At 51.2% G+C, this 19,406-nt stretch overlaps 2 protein-coding genes across 3 annotated transcripts in view; one reads left to right on the forward strand and one right to left on the reverse strand.

The window, feature by feature from the left end:
• Positions 1 to 1,819, forward strand: part of LOC122709568 (core histone macro-H2A.2) — a 53,503-nt gene extending 51,684 nt beyond the window's left edge. Inside the window, exon 9 of the mRNA XM_043927057.1 lies at positions 993 to 1,819. Coding sequence (XP_043782992.1) covers positions 993 to 1,158 — 166 coding nt within the window. The 3' untranslated portion in view covers positions 1,159 to 1,819. The remainder of the gene's footprint in view (positions 1 to 992) is intronic.
• AIFM2 (apoptosis inducing factor mitochondria associated 2) lies at positions 1,813 to 19,398 on the reverse strand. 2 transcript variants are annotated; one of them, XM_043927055.1, is made up of 10 exons: positions 19,271 to 19,398; positions 11,831 to 12,024; positions 11,361 to 11,476; positions 10,096 to 10,215; positions 9,296 to 9,388; positions 6,636 to 6,744; positions 5,402 to 5,554; positions 4,037 to 4,237; positions 3,553 to 3,727; positions 1,813 to 2,074 (listed from the first exon to the last, which is right to left on the reverse strand). In XM_043927055.1, exons 2-9 carry the CDS (start codon positions 12,006 to 12,008, stop codon positions 3,576 to 3,578), a joined length of 1,122 nt encoding a protein of 373 aa, XP_043782990.1. In that variant the 5' UTR covers positions 12,009 to 12,024; positions 19,271 to 19,398; the 3' UTR covers positions 1,813 to 2,074; positions 3,553 to 3,575. The 2 variants fall into 2 exon arrangements, with proteins under 2 accessions (XP_043782990.1, XP_043782991.1); XM_043927056.1 differs by having other exon boundaries at positions 11,831 to 12,021; positions 19,271 to 19,366.
• Positions 19,399 to 19,406: the final 8 nt, after the last annotated feature.

Genomic DNA, 19,406 nt, shown 5'->3' on the forward strand with positions numbered 1-19,406 from the left:
ACACTCACAGCCAGAGGGAGTTATTGCTTTAATTTTGAACACCCTCTCGAGAGAGAGTCCTCCATAGCGAAGATAATGATTTACAGTCTGAAGATGTTACAGCCGAGTCACAGCGGAAGGTGGAGAGGGAAGGAATGAGGCTTAGCTTCCTGACACAATTCTATCTCAACCTAAGCGGGCAGTGTTGGGTCTCCATAGCCTGGCCCGGAGGCGCTGCGGATGGAATTCTCTGCATACAACTGCAACCACTCACCGGGATGTCCTGGGCTGGGACGTGACAGCTGACGGAGAAGAATTTTTATTAGGCCAGCCCGTCCCAGACCCACCCAAGGGGGCCAAGGTTTCACCACGATGGTTGTGTCCCTGGCAGACAGCTCTCCTGTGGCATGCTTGACAGCTTGACAGCTCTCCTGGGGCTTGGGGCCCTGCCCAGAATCGTCACTGCTGAAATTACATTGGCACATCCACATGGGTTAGTGAGAGGAAGGTGAAATGCATGAAACAGGAATTAATGAAGATGTGCCTCTTTTGAGCATACATTTGTGCCCTTTAATAAACAATCTGTTTAGCATGGAAACCGGTTTTGAGGGAGCTAATAAAAACTATACAGGCTTTCTGCAAGATCAGGTATTTTAAATCCTGAGTTTGTATTCTTTAAAGCTAAGCCAGACTTGAGTCAGGCCACATAGATTCAACCATGGGGCTCCTCACCAGCCAGCCCTAAAACCATGGTGCCTCTCTGAGCCAAGGTGGCACCTGTAAAGTGGGGACAATGACCCCTGCCTGTCTCCTTCCCAGGCTGTCCCTCTTCTGGGGTCAAAAGAGATTGTGTGTGGACCCCCCTGCACACAGTAAGACCTTGAGTGACAGGAACAAGGGCCTGGTGCCAAGATAAGAAGGAATCACGTCGCCCCGACCCCGGGCTGAGGGCAGAGTTCCTTCATGGGCCCCAGAACCAAAGTAACATTGGCTCCTCTTTCCCTTTGGCACAGAAACTGCTTCCCCAAACAGACGGCAGCCCAGGTGACCCTCAAAGCCATCTCGGCCCACTTTGATGACTCGAGCGCATCCTCGCTGAAGAACGTCTACTTCCTCCTCTTCGACAGCGAGAGCATCGGCATCTACGTACAGGAGATGGCCAAGCTTGATGCCAAGTAGCCGCCCTGCGCCCACAGGTGGCCACCACACTCACCAACGGGAAATCAGGAGGATCAGAGTCACAGGAGCGGGGTTTTATCTTTACAAGGAGAGAGGAAGGGTGACGGCAGGGGAGCAGAGGGCAGCTGAAAGGGAAGCGGGTAGCAGGAGCCGCAGGAGCAGGCCCTGCCCATGGGAAGAGCCCTCTGCATTTCTATTATTTTATATTCTCGTTAAAAAAGAGCCTCAGTCCATAATTAACCAGGTCTCCACCAGGGTTTTCTTTCTATGTGTTTTCTTCCTGTTGTTTTAGAACTTTTTAAAAAAAACAAAAAAAAAAAACAGACTTTGTTTAGATTTATAGCATTGACTTTTACACACACACAAAATCTTTTCAAAATTCTTAAAATCTTCTGTTTCTCCTTTTTTTGCAAGGGAAGAGGGCGGAAAAAAAAAGTGACTTGGGCTTTGTTGGCTGTCTGTATTCAGTGATGGGAGAGAAGAAAATTAGAAAGGCATCTCACTGGTGCTTTTCTTTTCTGTCTTAGTGCCCCCACCTTTAACCCTATAATATCTGTAACTACTCTTAAAAAGATTTTGCTTCAGGCTTTTTTTGTTTTGTTTTGTTTTTTAAAGAAAATGAAAGGAAAAAAAAAAAATAAAAGATCCAGTGTCTTTCTTACAATATATTCTTTTATTGCAACGTTGTCCTCAGTCTGGAGAACTGTGTCCCCATGGATGGACACTTCTAGAATGTTATAAATAGAACAAGGCCTGTCACTACAGGACCGAGGCTCCCACCATGCCAGGCCCCAGGGCAGACGGCACACAATGGCTTGTGTTTCTCAGGCAGCAGGTCCCGCTTGCAGGAAAGGAGTCTGGTTGGTTGTGGTCCGCAGGAATGGAGGCCTGGGTGAGCCTCCATGGGGTGGCCATCCTTTGGGAGAGAGGCACAGTCTCTCTTAGGCATGGGCAATAGCATGGAACAGACCTGGGCCACAGCCCAGACAGGATAGACCACGAGACCCCAGTGAGGCTGGTATCCTAAGAATTCTGGTCAAGTACCCAGAGGTTAGCAGTAAAAGTAGGCAGCAAGAGACAGGGCAGGCCAGGACAGGGCCTGAATTTATTCAGATGAACTCGTCAGGCTCTTCTCATTAGGCTTATGGTCCCAAATAGGCTTATCCTGATTAGAAGTCCTCTCTCTAATAGAAGAGTCAACTTTTTATTTTTTATACCTTAACATCATTGGTGGCAGGCATTATTGCCACAAGGCTGAGCCTCCAGATAAGTGACATTGGGGTTGGTCAGGAAATCAGAGGAACAAAACCACAGGGTTCCCACAGGGTACCCCTGCTCCAGCATCAGCTAGAGATTTGTCACAAATTTGCCCATGATGCTAGCCTGGAAGCATTCAGGGGTTCCCCTGCTGAACCCCAATCTGTTCCCTGAGTGTTAGCCAGATTGCAACCCATGAAAATGGTCACGCTAGCTTGGCTGCCTTTCCTTAAACACCCCCAGCAGCTGGCAGACCAGGCTTCTGTCTTAACCCTTTAGGTCTATAAAAACTCGCTCTCTGGTAGAATGAACTAACCAGGAGGGAAATTTCATCTAATGCTTCTTAAATATAACCTATGGTATATAATCAGGATCTAAAAATATAAATATACGTTTCATGAAGAATAAAGATGGTATGGACTAACAGTTTAAAAATCAGGCTCCTATTAACCTGACTGTTGCAGGATATACAGGCTTCCCCAGCCCCCATGTGATGGGAGAGGTTGGGATCCAGACCATCTCTCCATCCCAGCCCCCTTTCCTTAGCTGGTCTTGTGCAGGCCCTCTTTCCTGCCCTTACAGACAGGGAGATGCTTCCTGCCACCAGGAGAGGGAGCTCTCTCCCCTACTCAGAGCTCTGAATGCCACATACCGCGCGTGTGCACGCACACACACACAAACACACACACACACACCCACCCACCCAAGCCACATACCACACACACACACACACACACACCCAAGCCACATACCACACACACACACACACACACACCCAAGCCACATACCACACACACACACACACACACACCCAAGCCACATACCACACACACACACACACACCCCCAAGAGGAGACTGGGGTAGAGAAGGCAGGCTATGCCCTCCTCAGGACCAAGTGAACCCTTCAGCCAGCATGAGTGCAAGAACACCTTTCCAAACCCAGAAAGAGTTCCTTAGGGGGTGTCTTTTTAAACATTAATATCCCTCCCCCTCTCCCAGTTTCTGGTTTTCTATAAATTGTGTTTCTGGTCGGTACTTCACTGACATCTTACTCCAGGAAAAGAAGTTTTGCCCTTAGGCATTTGTCAAGTGGGTACCATCTGTCAAGAAATCTGATCCCCAGGCGGCGGTGGTACCTGTCTCTTGCCCGGCTTCCCCATCAGGGTGGAGACTGTTTCATGGTTTTCCAGCTTGTGGAGACCAACAGGTCCCGGCTCTTGGCCAGCCGAACCATGAGCCGCCCCACGTAGAAGCCGCTGATCTGGCCCACGCCATCATTTCTCCCCATGGCCAGGAGGAACGTCAGTGAACCTGTGGAGCAGAAACATGCACACAATCTAGAATCCTGCTCACTGTTCATGGGCCTTCAACTCCCTGGGCACAAAGCCTTCCCGGGGCCTTCAGTGTCCAGGCGGGGAAATGCATATGGCTTTCAGGAAGGTGGCCAAGTCCCCGACATATCTTCCTAGAGCTCTGGGTTGGGGTTGGGGGTGTGGGGGCGGGTTCTATCCCCAACTTTCAGAGTGTGTTCTAGCGCTCAGGCATCCTAAAGTCCACAAAGGCTTCTCCGCATCTAACCCAAACTCTCTTAAGACTGTGCCACGTGTGGGGCTTCCTGACCTGGCTTGTAGGTTTTGAGGGGTCTCTGTTTCATGGAGTTGACAATGTTGGCCACGGCAACGTTGGCATGGAGGCTGGCGTGATAGGCCATCTTGGGCTCCCTCACGTCGGCGCAGTCTCCGATGGCGTAGATGTGGCTGTAACCTTCCACCTGAAGGTACTCGTTCACTCTCAGAGCACCGTTGCCAGCCAGCCGATCACCTGCCAGGAAGAACCAGCCCAAAACCAAGATCCTGAGCTGCCGTGGCCACCTGAACCACAGTGAGGACTGGCCGTGGTGCTGGTCCAGCCACCCTCTAAAGGCACATCCTCAAGAGGCAAGTCTCCTTCCTGGTTTATTTCTGCCTGACCTCCCCACCTCAGAAGGCTTCGTGCAAAGGTGAGGTTACAATTCTAGGGTGGAAACTGGTCAGAAATATCGGAAAGGGTCACTTCTTACAAAGCACACGAGTCTCTATAAGTTACCACGATTAACAAGAATTCACTTATGATGATTAAGTCACAACCTAGGCAAGTCTTGGATTTCCTTCTGAATGAGGATCAGATTTTTTAAATAAATGCAGGACTTTAATAAATGATAAACTTTTCTTTATAAGGGACTTTAAACAATTTATCTTTGGAAATATAACATGAGGACCATTAGGTGTTAAGTCCTGGGATCTCTGTACATTTTAAACCCTTGATCCCACCCCCAAACAGCCAGGACTAGTTTCTTTCTGGATCATTCTTTTCTGCTAGACACACAACAGGAGCTTCTTATCTAGGAAAGGTAGTGGGGAGCGTATGACGGGGACCTGGGGACACGCCCACAGTGGGGCCTGAGAAGGAACCACTGCGTCTCCAGCTCACAGATGTAGCCATGGGTCCAGCTCCCTCATCTCCATTTTAGTTCAATAGGTCAATGCTGAGCTTTAAGAACAAGAGGTTTCATTATCGCCCCCGTTCCTCAAGATTGTTCCAAGCTCAAGTGGCCAAATGTCTGGGTCAGGATTTTGGGAGAGCGGCACCTATGGACAGAGAAAGGCCTGACCGTGGAATTTCCCCTGCATCTGCAGAGGAAAGTTAACAGAAAGCAAACTCTTCTCTCGGAAACCTGTTTCCATCTCTCCCCACTAGGGGGCGGGATCCGATTTTGGAAGGATCTGGTCACTTTGGGCACCTTGAGCTAAGTCACCATCAAAACAGCAGAGGGAAGCACAGGAGGAGTGGACCTGAACTTGAAGTTTGATGTCACCATTCAGAAGAAACCAAATGAGCTGTTGAGACAAGGTAGGGGTGGGGGGCAGAGTCCTGCAGGACCTTTCCAGGGGCTAGAGAGAGAAGAGGCAGCCTGCGGAGGGGCCCACCACTGAGCCTCCCACTTACCAAACGCGCTGCGGTAGGCTGCACTGTTGATCTTGATACCGTTGCAGACAATCACCAGGTTGGCGGCCACCTCCGTGCCTTTGTCCGTCTGCACCTTGATGCACTCGCAATACTCGTTGACGGGCAATGCCTCCAGGTTGCTCACCCGCTCACCTGTCAGGGGAGGCTGGTTGACCAGGAGGCTGGCAGAGGGCAGGTGTGTCTCCGAGGCTGAGGCCCAAGCCAGGGCTGGCCTAACAGCCGGAGACCAGTGCGCTTTGCAGCCCGGAGAAGCACCAGCGGGACATCGGGCCCCAAGGGACCCAAGGAGAGGCAGGTTCCAAGAAGCAACTCGGGGAAATGAGGTTGAGTTTCCCCAGAGGTTCTGCGAAAAGCTCTTTGAGGAAACCGCCCTCCTGAATGTGTACTCCACTAGCCCAGCCAGGCAGGACGAGCCCTCCAGGCTCATCCCCGTGAGGGGCAAGGTAAGTCGAGGGGCCCACTGTCCTTGCTGCCCGGAGGAGGGCTGTACAGCCACTTTCATGAAGCCCAGGAGCCGGGAGGGCTGTCACGGAGCAGACACCTCACCCTCCCAGCAAAAGGTGAGCGGGTTGGGCAGGGAACTGGGGGGTCACACCCCCAGAACAAGAGCCCCACCCTAACATGCTGGGTAGATCTCTTCTGTCCTGCTCTGGACAAAAGCCACGCTCTTCACCATGCTCAAAAAGTGAAAGTATTAGTCACTCAGTCATGTCTGACTCTTTGTGACCCCATGGACTGTAGCCTGCCAGACTTCCTCTGTCCATAGAATTCTCCAGACAAGAATACTGGAGTGGGTTGCCGTTCCCTTCTCCAGGCGATCTTCCCGACCGAGGGATAGAACCTGGGTCTAGATTCTTTACCATCTGAGTCACAGAGAAGTCCCACCACCCTCAAAATACAAACCAAAAACACCTCTTCTCTCCACCAAAGAGATATCATAATTCAGGTCGAATCTTTTACGTGATTTTTAAACCATTCAACAAGTGGGTCCCACCTGTACTCCGTCCTAAGCAACAGCCAGAACAGTGCTGCCTCCATGACATGGAAGTCTGTCAGGACCAGGGCTGCTCAGACACACCTCCAGCAGGACAATGGGGCTAAACGGGCGCTGAACAGAGAGCCTGGGGCTGAGCGCAGCCGCCCTCACTTGGACTGTGGGCAGACCAAGCCTCTGCCGGGGAGAGGGGCCGGGCAGGAGGGGCCTTGCACGTACTTAGCAGCAGCTGCACGCCTTTCCGGAGCAGGATCTCCTTCACTTCCTGCCGGACACAGGGCAGGAGCTCTGTGTCTGCGAGGGCCGTCTGGGAGTGAATGAGAGTGACCTGGGGGCAAAGAACCACAGGGCAGAGAGAAACCACTGAGTCTCCCGCTCACACACACACAGAGGACTGAAAACACAGCAGCGCTTCTCCCGCACCTCCTCCCAGCTTCCAGTTTACAGGTGAGGAATCTGAGGCCCCAGCGAAGTAAGTGGCCCACTGGCAGACCAGTTATAAGACAGTAAAGAATCCGCCTGCTATGCAGGAGACCCAGGTTCGATCTCTGGGTCAGGAAGGCCCCCTGGAGAAGGGAATGGCTATCCAGTCCAGTATTCTTGCCTGGAGAATCCCATGGACAGAAGAGCCTGGCGGGCTACATTCCATGGGGTCGCACAGAGTTGGACACAACTGAACAACTAGCACATTCACTTTCAGACCAGTTAATGGTGAGCTGGGCTGGAACCCATATCTCCCAGACTGGAATTCTTTCAGATGTGCCAATGCTTCTTGACACATACCTCACTGAGGGCCATGTGTAAAATGATTTTCAAGCATCCTTGGGCACTTACACAGTCTCTATGTAAGCCATCGACACTCTGTAAATCAGGCTGACATTTACACTAAAGCTGGTTCTAAAACTGGTGCTTCCAGACATGTCTATTTGCTGCCTGGGTCAGTGCAGTGAAGTGGAAGGCAGCTTGTAGAGATGTTCAGAGCTTGGACTTTGAAATCAGACTGGCTGGGTTGAAATCCCATCTCAGATATCCACTCAGACACCTCCCAAAAACTTCGTAAGGTGGACAGTCCCACTCGGAGGGATTTTGTAATGATGAAATGACAAAGGAAGTAGGAAGCCCATAGCTCAGCACATGTACGTGTGTACTCAGTCATGTCTCTTTGGGTCCCTATGGACTGTAGCCCACCAGGCTCCTCTGTCCAGGGGATTTCCCAGACAAGAATACTGGAGCAGGTTCTCATTTCCGCCTCAAAAGGATCTTCCTGACTCAAGGATTGAACCCTCATCTCCTGCATTGGCAGGTGGGTTCTTTACTGCTGAACCACCTGGGAAGCCCCAACTCAGCACATACTGACTCCTTAACAAAGGGTAACTACTATTACTCTTACCTGTCTACTAATTATAAACACATAAGAATTATACTGAGTTTGTATAGACCAGTATACAGTGTACAGACCAGTCTGTACCCCATAATTATAAACACATAAGAATTATACTGAGTTTGTATAGACCAGTATACAGTGTACAGACCAGTCTGTACCCCATAAATCAAAATTAATCAACTTCTACCTCAATCACTCATAATAATTTCCAATAAATCATCAGAGAATAGCCATATAATTAAATGAGCCTATATTGATCTTACTTTTCAAAACCAACCTGCCTTTCCCTAGGGAAAAAGAACCAGCCATAGGCTCCACGTGGCTCCCAGAAGCTGATCTGGCATCAGCTACAGGCAAGCTCTCGCCTCATGAATCCAAAATCATTGATCATCACTCAGCCCTCGGAGAAGGCAATGGCAACCCACTCCAGTACTCTTGCCTGGAAAATCCCATGGACAGAGGAGCCTGGTAGGCTGCAGTCCATAGGGTCGTGAAGAGTTGGACACAACTGAGCGACTTCACTTTCACTTTCCACTTTCATGCATTGGAGAAGGAAATAGCAACCCACTCCAGTGTCCTTGCCTGGAGAATCCCAGGGATGGGGAGCCTGGTGGGCTGCCATCTATGGGGTCGCAGAGAGTTGGACACGACTGAAGCGACTTAGCAGCAGCAGCAGCAGCACTCAGACCTACGTTGACCCTTTAGAGCCTGCTCCCTTTCTCTCCAAGATGCCAGCAAGTTCTCTATCCCTCCATAAACAGGAGCAGAGCCACCCTCTCACAGGCAGGAAACAGTGCTGGCCAGTCCTTCCCCAGCAGGGGCTGTGAGGGGTGCATTGCAGGGTCCCCCATCTGTCCAGGAAGAAGACTACTGTCTCTTATCCAGAAAAAGTGAAAGTGTTAGTCACTCAGTCACGTCTCACTCTTGCAACCCTATGGACTGTAGCCCGCTGGTCTCCCCGTCTGTAGGATTCTCCAGGCAAGAATACTGGAGTGGGTTGCTGTTTCCTCCTCCAGGGGATCTTCCTGACCCAGCAATCAAACCTGGGTCTGCTGCATTGCAGGCAGATTCTTTACCGTCTGAGTCACCAGGGAAACTCAGCTCTTTCCCAGACAAGACACCAATGAGGATATCTTTGACCAAGCTGGTTGTCAGCAAAAAGAGGTAATCAAAGTTTCTATCACAAAGGAGAAATTGCTGCAGGGGACACGGGAGTTAATCCTTTGTAATATTCCCCCCCTGGGCTTGATCCTCCAGGTTGGCCTAGAGAGCAGAACCTCTCACTGAACGATGGCATACCCTAGCTCTCCAGGAAGAATTCCCAGCAGAATGGGACTTTAGGGGGGGTCCAGTACAGAGAGCAGGAGATGAAAAACACATGCTCCCACTTTATGTTAATGGGACTCCCTTCCCAGGCCCTGAGCAAATTCTGATGTTCATTAGACAAAAAAAGAAGCCCACTTAGGGGAGTTCAAAGCCAAGGTCACTGGCCCACCTCTTTCTCGGGGTATTCCGTTTTAATCTCTGCAGCCATCTCCACTCCTGCAGAGCCTCCTCCCACCACCACAATGGACTGTGAGCGCTGGACCTGGAGAAGCAAGAAATGTAAGCACACCCTCAAGTCCACCCCACCTCTGGGTCCAGACTAGGAAGTGGGTACCTTGACCAAGGAAGCATAGAGAACCCTTTCCAAGTTCAGGGTCCAAATATGCTTCCTGGGGGTCAGGCTTTTGCTGGGTGTCTCCCTCCATTTCTTACTAAGCTCTCACTACCTGCCCACCTTGCAGATGAGCGGATCTGTCTGAGATCATAGGCTAGGTTCTTAACTTCAAATATAACGTCTGCTCATGACTATGTGAGAAGTTCCCCAGGCCTCTCAGTGGCTTTGCAGAGAGGGAAAGGCCTGACCTCGGTCACACAGCTGCATGACCTTCTCCGGGTCCCCATGCCTCATCTATTCAATGGGGACAGACCCATTCCACCCACCTCCCAGGATCCCCGTGAGAACCAAGAGCATGGATCCAAGCCCGCTCTGTAAAACACATGCCCTGTACAAACAGGAGCCAACAGCTACACGAGCAGGTCTAGATGCCCATGTCCAGGCTTCATGACAGGTCCAAAGGTCTTCTCCCAGGAGCCTCTTTCTGGTAACTCTGCATCTCTACAGTGCCTCTGCAGCCCCAGACACCTCCTGGGGGCTCCCTGCTGCAGCCCCTGGTGTCCCACAGCTGTTTCAGTCTCCAGGGCCCCCCCAGCTCTGTCCTCAATCCTCGCCCCTGGCAGTGGGCAGCTCACCTGCGTCACCATGTCCTCATAGGCCTGGATGGCCATCTGCTGGCTGGAAACCTGGTTAAACTTGCCCGGGAAGAGCCCAGTGCTGCCCGTGGCCAGGATGAGATGTGAAAAGGGTAGGGCCTGGGAGGAGCAAGGAAAAAAAAGGTGAGGGTAGAGCCTGGGCTTTGGTATCCAATCCCAGGCTCCACCAGGCAAAAAACTATTTCTGGGGAATAAGTAGGATTCTAGCTTCCAATGTGGAGTTAGTCTAGACTCTCCCTATTACAACCATTATTTTAGAAGAAACTCCCCCCATCCTGGCCAAAAGAAGAAAAAAAAAAAAGAGGGAAGGAAATCCTGTTTGGAACGTAAATATTGGGCTGGCCAAAAAGTTCATTCATTCAGGTTTTTCCATAAGATGTTATGGATATAAAATTGACAAAGGCAGAGCTGCTCTGATGGGAGGGAGACTGGAGGGTCTGTATCCCACTCAGCCCCCCACTCCCCCATGGAGGCCTGATATGCCCTCAGGGACCCAAAACCACAGGATAAGGAGGTTCTCTATCATCATGCCAAGCAGAGGTTCTATAGTCTTAAAATTGATTCAAGGAGGACTGATTCACAAGAAACCACACACTCACCAAAGACAGGAATTGGAGCCCCTTTGTCCAACCCCCACTTAGCTTTGACTAGAGCAGAGGGCCAGGCTGGAGGGGACCCTCCAGCGGGTGGGCAGGTGGCGGCTCACTGATGGATTTCTGGTCCGTTGGGGATCCACCAGGCCCTGAACTTACGCCATGCTGAGGAGCCCAAACTCCAGGAGGAAAACCTCTGCACCCCTCCCCCACTGGGTGATGTGGGAACGTGGCACCTACCCTTTGATTCCAGACAGCGAGGGGGCCTCTGGGCGGGGCAAAAAAACTGCCTGGATCCACATGCTGGTGGAGTCTTTCCAGCTGTGGGGTCTCGGGCAAGCCTCTTAAGCTCGGGGTGCGCTGAGACTACTCCACCTCCCTCGCAGGGTCACAGTGGGCATTAAAGGAGAACACATGAGGCTTAAGACAGTGCCTGGCCTACAGGGAAGGCTCCAAAAATGTCTGCGCCACTCTCCTGTGGCCGCTGGGGTCTGGCCTCGGCTCAGGAGGCATCTGCTATCTTCCAGGCACAGGGCAGGGATGGGGGCGCCTCGTCCCTGAGGAGACCAGCCCAGGTATCCTCCCACCAGCAACCACATCCCAGGGGGCTCCTAAAGTCAGCTGAGAACTGCCAGCCCTCGCTGGACTCACCTGGCCATCCTCCAGCAGTACCGTCTGATTCTTCAGGTCTATCCCGACCACCAGGCCCTGCCTGAAGTTTTCCTTGAAGGTCACCGAGTAGGAAATGAATGTCTTTTTGGCAAACCCTGAGGAAAGGATAGAAAGGAGGTCGTGGTATAAAGCTGGGCTGCCCACAGGAGGCCAGAATAACTCAGAACCCGTCCTGAGCTGCATGCCAACAGCGACACCCTTGGTTAAACGACCCCTGGGTAGCCACTACCCCTTAAAGCACCCAGTCTGAGCCCCAGGTCCTCAAGGAAGCTCACACTCTGACTTCTGGGGCCTTCATGTGGTAGCTGCTAAAGGGCAGGGACTTAAGATTCCCCAGAACTTGCCAATGGTGGAATTTGGGCACCTTGCTGTAAAGGCAGAAAACCACGCTCTGACCCAGTGGTGAGGAGGCCACTAACACAAAGAAAGCCCCAGAGAGGGCCCCTTACCGCTCTCCACAGAGGCCCGGAGGGCTGCCACGTTGTGGTGGAAGGAGTCCTTCATGTCCACCAGCACAAAGGGGATGTTCAGCGCCTGCAGCTGGCTGGCGGCAGCAATGCCACCAAAGCCCCCGCCCACGATCACGACGTGCAGGGCTCCTGTGTCCATCGAGACCTGGGACCCCATCTTGGACCGGGCACTACTGGGATAGGAGGAAAGACCACATCAGATTCAGGGGGGCTCACGGCTGAGAAGGCAGAGGTGGGCCCACAGCAAAAAAGGCCTCGAATGCCAAGACTTGATCTTCTGAAAGCATGCAATCACCTTTCAATGAAACTCCAATTTTTGTAAAATTTGAATTAAATTCCAAAGGAACAAAGGGTTTCCTAATTCCATCTCATCCTCCCAGCCCCCCAGTTCCCTTCTCCAAGGCATCTTCTACCAAGTTTATATGAATCCTTCCAGAGACATTCTGTGCACCTACAACCATGATTATTTTTTTTTTTTGCACACATTAAACAACTATTTTGCACTTATTTTCACTCATTAATATATTTATTCACTCACTTATATAAGTTAATGAACCTCTTGCTCTTCAATGTGTTCTGTGCTGAGGATGCCGTAGTCAGAGACAGACAGATAAGGCTTAGCCCTTGTAAGGGAGGATTTCAAACTCAAAGGGTCAGTGGATGATGTAGGAAGCTGGGTAGGTGCACAGTAATGAGAAACAGTGGGTATACCTCTGGGGAACTGGTAAGCAGAGGTCACATTAAAGGAACTAACAAAATTCTTTAAGGACTGCACTAAGCCGACAGGGGCCAGATTCCACCCAGCTCACAGGTCACCAGCCTCAGCCCCAGGTCTAAGGAGATCAGTTAGTTGGTAAGACAACCAGCCTATAAAATAGGCTGCGGTGAGAGGCCATGACAGTGGGATCAGGAGGAGGGGGCTGCTGGAACAGAAGGGGTACAAAGGAACTGCAGGGTGACATCCCCCAGGAGAGAGGGGGCAGGAAGAAATCTCTGCTGAGAGAACAAACAGTGCTGGTTAAGGACCAAGAAGGAAGCCTGCGGGTGAGAAAGAGGCTGGAGATGTGCTGATCGTGAGGGCTCCAGGGAGAGGGGCAGGTGATACAAGGTCCTACTTGATGTCCAGGAAAGGGGACCTGCAATCAAAGAGAACATCTGCGAGGAAAGAGGGCCAGGTTTGCAGGCCAAGTATGGCCCAGGCTCACACACACACACGTGAGTGCGGTGAGGAAGCAGACAGCAAGCTGCCAATAAGCGATGCAGAAGCATGTCCCAGTCCACCTGGTACCCTCTCAGGCAGCACTGCAGGTAACTGGAAGGCCACCACTCTGTCCTGCATCATCTGTGTGGTCTGGGGCACAACACCTCCCCTCTCTGGGCCTTCATTTACCCTCTGTAATGGGAGGGGCCAGCCCGAAATGTCCTTTTACAGTAGTTTTCCAAGATACAGTGGTCCCCAGATCTTCCCACACTTATGGGGGCAGCTTATGGTTGGACCTCCAGGTACTGTTGCCATTGATATTCAAATACACACTAATATCTCCTCTGGGGAAGTAAAAACCTGGGTGAGGGAGGGCAGATCTGGCATAGGAGATTGGAGGGAATTTAACTTTGCCTCTCATTGACTAAATGGTCCCCAATGTGTTGAAAGTTATGCATTCTACGATTTTTCCTAATTATGACTGTTTTTTAATTGAAGGAGAAATATCAGTAACCTCAGATATGCAGATGACACCACCCTTATGGCAGAAAGTGAAGAACTAAAGAGCCTCTTGATGAAAGTGAAAGAGGAGAGTGAAAAAGTTGGCTTAAAGCTCAACATTCAGAAAACTAAGATCATGGCATATGGTCCCATCACTTCATGGGAAATAGATGGGGAAACAGCAGAAACAGTGGCTGACTTTATTTTTCTGGGCTCCAAAATCACTGCAGATGGTGACTGCAGCCATGAAATCAAAAGATGCTTACTCCTTGGAAGGAAAGTTATGACCAACCTAGATAGCATACTAAAAAACAGAGACATTACTTTGCCAATAAAGGTCCATCTAGTCAAGGCTACGGTTTTTCCAGTGGTCATATATGGATGTGAGAGTTGGACTATGAAGAAAGCTGAGCGCAGAAGAATTGGTGCTTTTGAACTGTGGCGTTGGAGAAGACTCTTGAGAATCCCTTGGACTGCAAGGAGATCCAACCAGTCCCTCCTAAAGGAGATCAGTCCTGGGTGTTCATTGGAAGGACTGATGTTGAAGCTGAAACTCCAATACTTTGGCCACCTGATGCAAAGAGCTGACTCATTTGAAAAGACCCTGATGCTAGGAAAGATTGAGGGCAGAAGGAGAAGAGGACGACAGAGGATGAAATGGTTGAATGGCATCACCGACTCAATGGACATGAGTTTGGGTAAACTGTGGGAGTTGGTAATGGACAGGGAGGCCTGGCGTGTTGCAGTTCATGGGGTCGCGGAGTCAGACACAATTGAGCGACTGAACTGAAATGAATTGCTTTACAATATTTTATTGGCCTCTGCCATATGTCAACATGAATCAGTTTTACAAATGACAAACTGACAGGGCTGGGACCAAAACAAGCCCCCCAGCAGGTATTGTCACTTTTGCGGTCCCAGGCCATCAGAAAGGTTGTCCAGATATAGCCTGAGGAGTGTTCATCAGGCTGAATCTGCCAACTGGGCCAGGACCCAAGAGGCCCCCAGGGACCAGCCAGGGACAGAAGCAGACACCAGGAGCTGAACAGGGCCTGGGAATGTGGCAGGTGGTCAGGCAGGCTATGGAAAGGGCACATTTCATCTGCCCCCTTCAACATGGCCCCCCTCTGTGCCAGCCTGCCCTTGGGGCCAGCAGCCAGTGAGGAGGTCAGAGAACCACCCAGAGAGCTCTGCTTCCAAAGCCAGGAGGGTCATAGGACTAAGAGAGGCTACTAGCTTGTTGGGGAGAGGGGTCCACCATAGACCACCCAGGGAAGCTTGAGCTGGAGCCTTGAAAAACAGCTGGGGCCAGGGGCCTTCATCACAGAGGAAATAGCTTAGGCCAAGAAGTCCAGTGGCAGGAAGGGAGGGGGTGTGAAGGATTCAAGGAACAGGTTTGGGCAGCCAGGAAAGCAGGTGACAGGGGCCAGCACACACAGAGAACTGTCATGTCAGACTGGTGTCTGGGCCTACAGGCTTCCCTGAGGTCCTCACAGGGAAGAAAGCCCCGTGAGCCCAGCACAGGCTGGACGGGCAGTGGGTTAGTCAAAGGATCTGAACTCCTGCTCCCTCAGCGCCCCTGGGATCATTCACTGGTTCCCCGGAGAGCAAACCCTGGCCTCACCCAACTAGGCATAGCCCTCGATAAACGTGAACTGATTCTCTAGTTGTCCAGGTGCAGAGTGTAGGGCCTGAGCACACACCCAGGCCCAGAAAGGGCTGCCGGAGCCGGGTTGGGGAGGGGAGGCGTTTCTTAGCCACAAGCTGCCTGAGGCCCCTCTCCTGGAATCCGCCCTCCTCTCTCCTCCACTGACCCCTGACACACCCACTCGCAGACTGGGGGCCTGGCGGCGCTCCAGCCCATTCCACCCTTTCTCCTCGGCAGCCTCCCTTGCCCAACACTCTTGGACACCCGCCTCTCCCTTGGCTCATCTGATGCCAATTCTCACCTGGCATCAGAGTGCCAAGGACAACTGGACTCCCCTCTGATCAGCCCTGACCTATTTCACCAGACACCTAAACCCTTGGCTTAAGTCACGGATCTGCACTCCCAGGCATACACCCTGTAGGTGCTCAGAAAGCAAGTGTGCAATTGGTGATGTTGAATTATAGGTTCTAACATAGTAGCAGTGCTGGGCAAACAGCCTCAACCAATGGGCAACTCCATCAATGGAAACCTCCACCAATGGGAGATTATAGGCCCCATATTATATACCCATACAATGGAATATTCTGGAGGCAATTTTACAGTGGAAGAATTTTTACATGAAAGTTTGTTCGTGATTCATCTGTACCCACAGATTACACAAGACCAAGAGAGAACCATAGCGTGAATTCTGGTCTGTGGGTGAATAGGTTCATCAATGATGAGTGATGTCAATAATGGAAGAGGCTATGCATGTGTTGGACAGAGGGCCTATAGGAAATTTCTGTGCCTTCCACAGTTTCACTGTGACCCTACGACTACTCTAGAAACATCATAAAGTCTTAAAAAAAAGAAAGCTAGTCCATGAAAAAGTCAGACAATAGAACAGCACATAGAGCCTGATCTCACTTGTGGACCACCAAGCACAGGCACCTAACTACACCTACACACATACATGTAACGATGACAACAGCGGGCATCCACGGAGCTTTCAACAACATCTCTGCATTCAGGAGGGGGGGGTTCCTCTTCATTTTGGCAAGAACTTCAGGAACGTGCCCAAGATTAATCCTCAGCAGTCTGACCACATCTGCACTCTAAACCTAAATGCTAATAGTGCTTGCCAGATGATGTTTTTACTTTCTTCTTTGAGCTTTTTTCCTCTTTTTTTGTACTGTGTGAATATTTTTAAGTGAGTATGACACTTTACAGAAATAATAAAGTTTTAAAGGCAGGGCAGGCCTCCTGCTGCCTAATTTTCTAAATTGAGATATTTGGGGGATTTCTCTGGCAGTCCAGTGGTAGGACTCTGCACTTCCACTGCCGAGGCCCAGATTCAATCCCTGGTCAGGGAACCAAGATTCCGTAAGCCATGCAGTGCAGTGAGATGTTTTTCATATATTATGAAACTCGCTATCTCAGAGTGTACAACCCAGTGGATTCTAGTACATTCGTAAAGTTGTACAACAGTCACCACAATCTAATACCAGAACATGTTCATCACTACTCCCCCTAAAAAAGACTCCATATCCATTAGCATTCATTTCTCATTCCTTCCTCCCTCCAAAATCATTAATCTTTCTGTCACTATAGATGTGCCTATTCCATACCTTTTGCCTCTGGTTTCTTTCGCTTAGCATGATATTTTCAGTATTCATCCAAGCTGTAACTTGTATCAGTATTTCTTTTTTTTTTATGGCTGAGTAATATTCTATTGTGTGGAGAAACCACAATGTGTTTATCGTTTGGTCCACTGATGGACATTTGGGTTGTTTCCCCATTTTGGCTAAAGTGAACAATGCTGCTATGAATGTACAACTCTTTGTGTGAACAAAAAATTCTCTTGAGTATATATACCTGTGAGTGGAATTGCTGGGTCCCATGGTAACTCTAGACTTCACTTTTTGAAGAATTGCAAACCCACCATCTGATTTTACTGATCATCAAGCCAAGAGAATGAGCACAGAATATCTTAACTGAATCTTCCCAGATGCAGAAATGTTAGCATAAAAGAAGGTCCAAGAGAACAAATCTTAAGTTCCAGTAACTCCTAAGTAATGCTATCTTTGCCCCTTCCCCAACACACACACACAATCTGGTTTAGACTCAGATTTTCTCAGTAAATCCTGTTTCCTCTGCCAAGGACACCCAGCCTGATCCCAATGGGACTCTTCTCTAATAAAACAAAGGGCTTTTAGGAATCTACTGAAAAACAAGGAAGTTAATTTAGGCCAAAGCTGTGAAGAGGTCATGCTTCAGAAGCCACACAGTGGGAACCACGTGGGCTCTGATCAAAGGGTGGATATCACCCCAGAATTGTTTCATAGAGATTACAAATAAAACCCACTGCTTTCCGAGCTCACTGGTTATGCCCATGGTAGAGTCCACAGCCATTTCCAGAGTGGCTGACCTGCTTGAGAGGGCCTAGTGTGCCTGCGTGCGTGAGTGTGTGCCTGCCTGCGTGAGTGTGTGCGTGCGTGCTAAGTTGCTTCATTCGTGTCCAACTCTTTGCAACTCCATGGACTGTAGCCTGCCAGGCTCCTCTCTCCAGGGAATTCTCCAGGCAATAATACTGGAGTGGGTTGCCATTTCCTTCTCCAGGGGATCTTCCTGACCCAGGGATCAAATCCGTGTCTCCTGCATTGCAGGTGGATTCTTTACCACTGAGCCACCGGGGAAGACCTGAGAGGGCCTAGAGAGTGACTCAACACACCATGAATATACCCCTCCCCACGGGGGAAGGCAAAGGGGTAGGTGGCCTCCCTCGCTGGACACCAGGGCCCAGGCTGAGAGTGGGTGCTCCACAGCCAGCTCCTCAGGAAACATATGCAGAACAAAACCCCAAAAGACCAGTTTCCAAAAGGAACTCAAAGTCTGAAGAGGGGGTTGTCGTTTCATGTCCCAGGGGAGGGCATTTTTGGACAGACAGGTTCCTTCATGTGTCATATAGCCTCTGGTGCTGAAACGCAGGCCACACAACTTGTACAGTCTCCTGGGAGCCAGTCACTTTGTGGTTCCCTTAACATCCCCCCAGTCTGTGCCTGGACCCTGGCTTCCTCATTTCACCACCAGGCACAGAGATCAGGCTGGCCCTGGAGCACACCTGCTCTGCCCAGCTCCTCACTTACCTGCTGGATAGTCCTGAGCAAAGGCCCGTCCACCTGGGCCTCATCTCCCACTCTGAAACGGACCCTCCAGATGAGAGGCTACTCACCGCGCTCCTTGGAGGCCTCTGAGAGCTTAGGGCACTTACATACCCAAGGAGGCCTCCTTGATGTTTTAACACGTTTACATATTTTGAACACAAGGTGCAGAGCTGGGACACGCGGAAGCCCCTTCCCAAACTATGTCTGAACCTCTGCCCTGTGCCTGCCCTGCTGTGGGACCATCAACTCCCAAAGGCCTTGCCCCTCCCAATCTCATGGTACAATCAAGGGCCGGAGAGAGTGTAATCAGAGGGGAAAGACAGGGTGTATTTAATGGGTGCTTTGAAAGAAAAATGCCAGACATCAGGCACCAAAAGCCCCTCCCACCCGATCAGGAGTTCCTGGACCCCGCTGGCCCATCCGAGTTACTTGAGTCACCTCTGGCCTTAGTTTCCGGGAAAGCTGGAGCTCCGTGGAGAAGCGGACCTCCCAGTGCACCCTGGAGCCTGTGGGCACTGGGTAATCCCCGCATTTTCCTCCTGACCCTGAGGCTTTGCTCCTGCCTTGTGACACTGGCTTCAATCCGCCCACGGCGGCTTCCACCATCTAGTTGCGACCCTCGGAGCCCTCCCGGGCCGGGGGTTGGGGGGGTGGGGGTCTGTCTTACTTGGGAAGACTTAGGACGGATCTCCAGGGTAGGGGGTGAACGGGGTGACAGGCAAGTTTGCTCCATCCTCGCTGGAGCAAACTTCCCCCTTGACTTTTAGGGGACCTGGGGGCGGTGCAGGCCTGAACCCCGCTTCCCATACAGCTCGCCCTCTCCTCCCAAGGCCACATCGGGCACCCCGGCCCCCGACGCTGTTCCTGGCATCGTGGGGCCCAGCAGGCGCGAGGGTCCCAGAGAGCTCGCCCGGCGCGCCCCTTACCTGCCGGCGGCCTCTCGCCGCTCCGGCTCCCGCCAGCAGCTCCCGTTGTCGCCGCCCGGCCCGAGGCCCCGCCCGGGCCGGCGTGACTCGGCGCGTCCTCCCTCCAGCCTGGGCTGTGCCCCCGGCGGCCCCCCAG

The sequence above is a fragment of the Cervus elaphus genome, chromosome 15, assembly GCF_910594005.1.
Source record: "Cervus elaphus chromosome 15, mCerEla1.1, whole genome shotgun sequence".
NCBI classification, from domain to species: Eukaryota; Metazoa; Chordata; class Mammalia; order Artiodactyla; family Cervidae; genus Cervus; species Cervus elaphus.